This window comes from Varanus komodoensis, unplaced genomic scaffold, assembly GCF_004798865.1.
Source record: "Varanus komodoensis strain SLA01 unplaced genomic scaffold, ASM479886v1 scaffold11, whole genome shotgun sequence".
Classification (NCBI taxonomy): Eukaryota; Metazoa; Chordata; class Lepidosauria; order Squamata; family Varanidae; genus Varanus; species Varanus komodoensis.
In genome coordinates, this window is record NW_025335317.1 from 9033850 (window position 1) to 9036922 (window position 3073).

The 3073-nt window shown below is 63.4% G+C and overlaps 1 protein-coding gene across 1 annotated transcript; it reads left to right on the forward strand.

Moving 5' to 3' along the window:
- Positions 1–729: 729 nt before the first annotated feature.
- SLC18A3 (solute carrier family 18 member A3) lies at positions 730–2479 on the forward strand. Its single transcript, XM_044420131.1, is given in 3 exon segments — positions 730–1070; positions 1179–1734; positions 1736–2479. Coding segments are annotated over 3 exon segments (1641 nt in total).
- The last annotated feature ends 594 nt before the right edge of the window (positions 2480–3073 follow it).

Consider the following 3073-nt stretch of genomic DNA (forward strand, 5'->3'; position numbering starts at 1 on the left):
CGTCGGGGGCTGCCGCCGCGGCGCCTGGCGAGGGCGGCCGCTAGCCGCTCGCCGCAAAGCAGGAGGGGGTGGCAAAGGGAGCAGGCGTCGCCCCCGCTGCTTCCGAGGAGCAGACGGGCTGCTGGCCGCCAAGGAGCAGCCCCGGCACAGCTCGGGCGGCCGTCGTGAGGCGCCCCAGCAGCGGGAGGGGGGGCGGTGGCGAGCCAGGACTGGGCGAGGACCAGAGAGGAGGGGGGAGGAGGAGGAGGAGGAGGCAGGCGCGCCAGAAAGCAGCAGAGGACCGCGGACCAGCGTCGAGGGGCGAGCGAGGAGTTCAGCAGCCCGACGGAGGAGGTGTGGCTGAAGGCGCAGGCGAGCCCGCGGACTCGCGCGGCTCTGGGGGCGAAGAAAGCTCGTCGGAGGTCGCTGCCGGCCAGTGGGGGAGGCGCGCCCGGCAGGGGAAGGAGCCATGGTCCCGCGGAAGGAGGAGGAGGAGGAGGAGGAAGGATGCTTATAAGGAGCGGCGAGAGCGGGAGGACAGCGGACGCGGTGGCTGCGGGTGAGGCGGCGGGAGAGGAGGACCGGGCCATGGCCGGAGCGGGGAACTGAAGGGCCGCGCGAGAGGCGGCGCGGCGCAGCGCAGCGCGGCGAGCGGGGCTGCCGTGCCGGCGCCCGGGCCGCCCGCCCCGCTCCCATGCCGCGGTAGCGCCTGCCTCGCTGCTTCCCCGCGCGTGGCGCCGGCCTGAGACGATGCAGCCGGAGGCAGCCGAGCCGGCGGGGCCCCGCTCGGCCGCGGAGAAGCTGTCGGCCGCCGTGGGGCGGCGCACCCGGGCACTGAGCAGCGCGCTCCGCGAGACGCGCCGGCGGCGGCGCCTCCTGCTGCTGATCGTGTGCGTGGCGCTGCTGCTGGACAACATGCTCTACATGGTGATCGTGCCCATCATCCCCGAGTACATCGCCGCGATGGGCGGCTACTCGGAGCCGCCGGAGCCGCCGCCGCCGCCGGAGCCCCCGTCGCCGCCGCCGCCGCCGGAGCCCCCGTCGCGGTCGCCGCCACCGGAGCCCCCGTCGCCGCCGCCACCGGAGCCCCCGTCGCCGCCGCCGCCACCGGAGCCCCCGTCGTGGTCGCCGCCACCGGAGTCCCCGTCGCCGTCGCCGCCGCAGCAGCCTCAGGGCTCGGGCGCCAACGCCACGGCCAGCCAGGGGATGCTGAAGGCTCCCTACCCCGCGGACAACCAGGACATCAAGATCGGCGTGCTGTTCGCCTCCAAGGCCATCCTGCAGCTGCTGGTCAACCCGCTGAGCGGGACCTTCATCGACCACGTGGGCTACGCCATCCCGCTCTTCATGGGGCTGTCCGTCATGTTCCTCTCGACCCTCCTCTTCGCCTTCGCCCAGAACTACGCCACCCTCTTCGCCGCCCGCAGTCTGCAGGGCCTGGGCTCCGCGCTGGCCGACACGTCGGGGATAGCCCTGCTCGCCGACACTTTCCCGGAGGAGGCCGAGCGCAACCGGGCCCTGGGCATCGCGCTGGCCTTCATCTCCTTCGGCAGCCTGGTGGCGCCCCCTTTCGGGGGCTTCCTGTACCACCTGGCCAACGGTAAGGCGCCCTTCCTGGTGCTGGCCTTCACCTGCCTCATGGACGGGCTTCTCCTCCTCCTCGTCATCAACCCCTTCGGGGACAGGGCTAGGGAGAACATGCCGGTGGGCACCCCAATCCACAGGCTCATGATGGACCCCTACATTGCCGTCGTGGGGGGGGGCCCTCACCACCTGCAACATACCCTTGGCCTTCCTGGAGCCCACCATTGCCAACTGGATGTCGGAAACCATGCATGCCGAGGAATGGCAGATGGGCCTCACGTGGCTGCCGGCCTTCTTCCCTCACATCCTGGGGGTCTACCTTACCATCTGGTTGGCCAACAAGTACCCCCACCTCCAGTGGTTCTATGGCGCCTTGGGCATGACCATCATCGGGGCCAGTTCATGCCTGGTGCCCGCCTGCAGGAACTTCTGGCAGCTCATGGTCCCCCTGTGTGGCATCTGCTTCGGCATCGCCCTGGTCGACACGGCCCTGCTGCCCACCCTGGCCTTCCTGGTCGACGTCCGTTATGTGTCCGTCTATGGCAGCGTCTATGCCATCGCTGACATCTCCTACTCCGTGGCGTATGCCCTGGGGCCAATTGTGGCTGGGGAGATTGTCCATTCCTTTGGCTTCTTGCAGCTCAACCTGGGCATGGGCCTCATTAACGTGCTTTATGCCCCAGTCCTCCTCACCCTCCGAAACATTTGCCAAATGAAGCCCTCCCATTCAGAGAGGAACATCCTTCTGGATGAGGAGCCCAAGGGACTCTATGATACCATCAAGATGGAAGAACGCCAGGCCAAGGGTAGAAAACTCCAGCCTTCAGGGGGTGCTGAAGAGAACAGTGTCAACTCTTGCCACAGAGACTTCAGAGGGGTTTCTGAAGATGATTCTTCAGACTACGACTATACTTAGAGGGTGGGTATTCTGTCCCAGCAGGGAGATGGAGAGCCACTCGGCTGTTATCTTTATGTCCGATGTGCCAATATTCTTCTCTTTAACCTTTGTCTTGATGTGATGGCATCCTTCTTCTTGACTACTTCTCTCTCTCTCATTCTCTCTCTCCCTTTCTCTCTCTTCCTTGTGCTCTCTCAAGCTATTACCTTAAACACCTTGTCGAAATGAAACTCCAAATAACTATTTAACATATGAATGGTGCATACGTATCAATCTGTTAATGTCCTCTCCAGTTAAACAAACATACAGGAAGGTCCCTCCCAAACTTCCTAACAAAGTCTGTCTTGCCAAGAGGTTTTCTTGCAATGTCGTGTCTGACTCTGGGCTGGTTCACACATGCATGTACATCATTTGATTTAAAAAAAAAAAAACATCCAGTAAAGATATGTGCAACACTGGTTCATATACACATTGGTTTTGTTCTGCCTATGGTTAGGACACACTTGATGGTTGAATGTGTGAATTGACTGCACTGAAAGATCTTAGGTCAGATCCTGACTTAAGTCTTGGTTAAAGGAAATTGAAATCCAGGGGACTTCAGTGAGTCCCAGT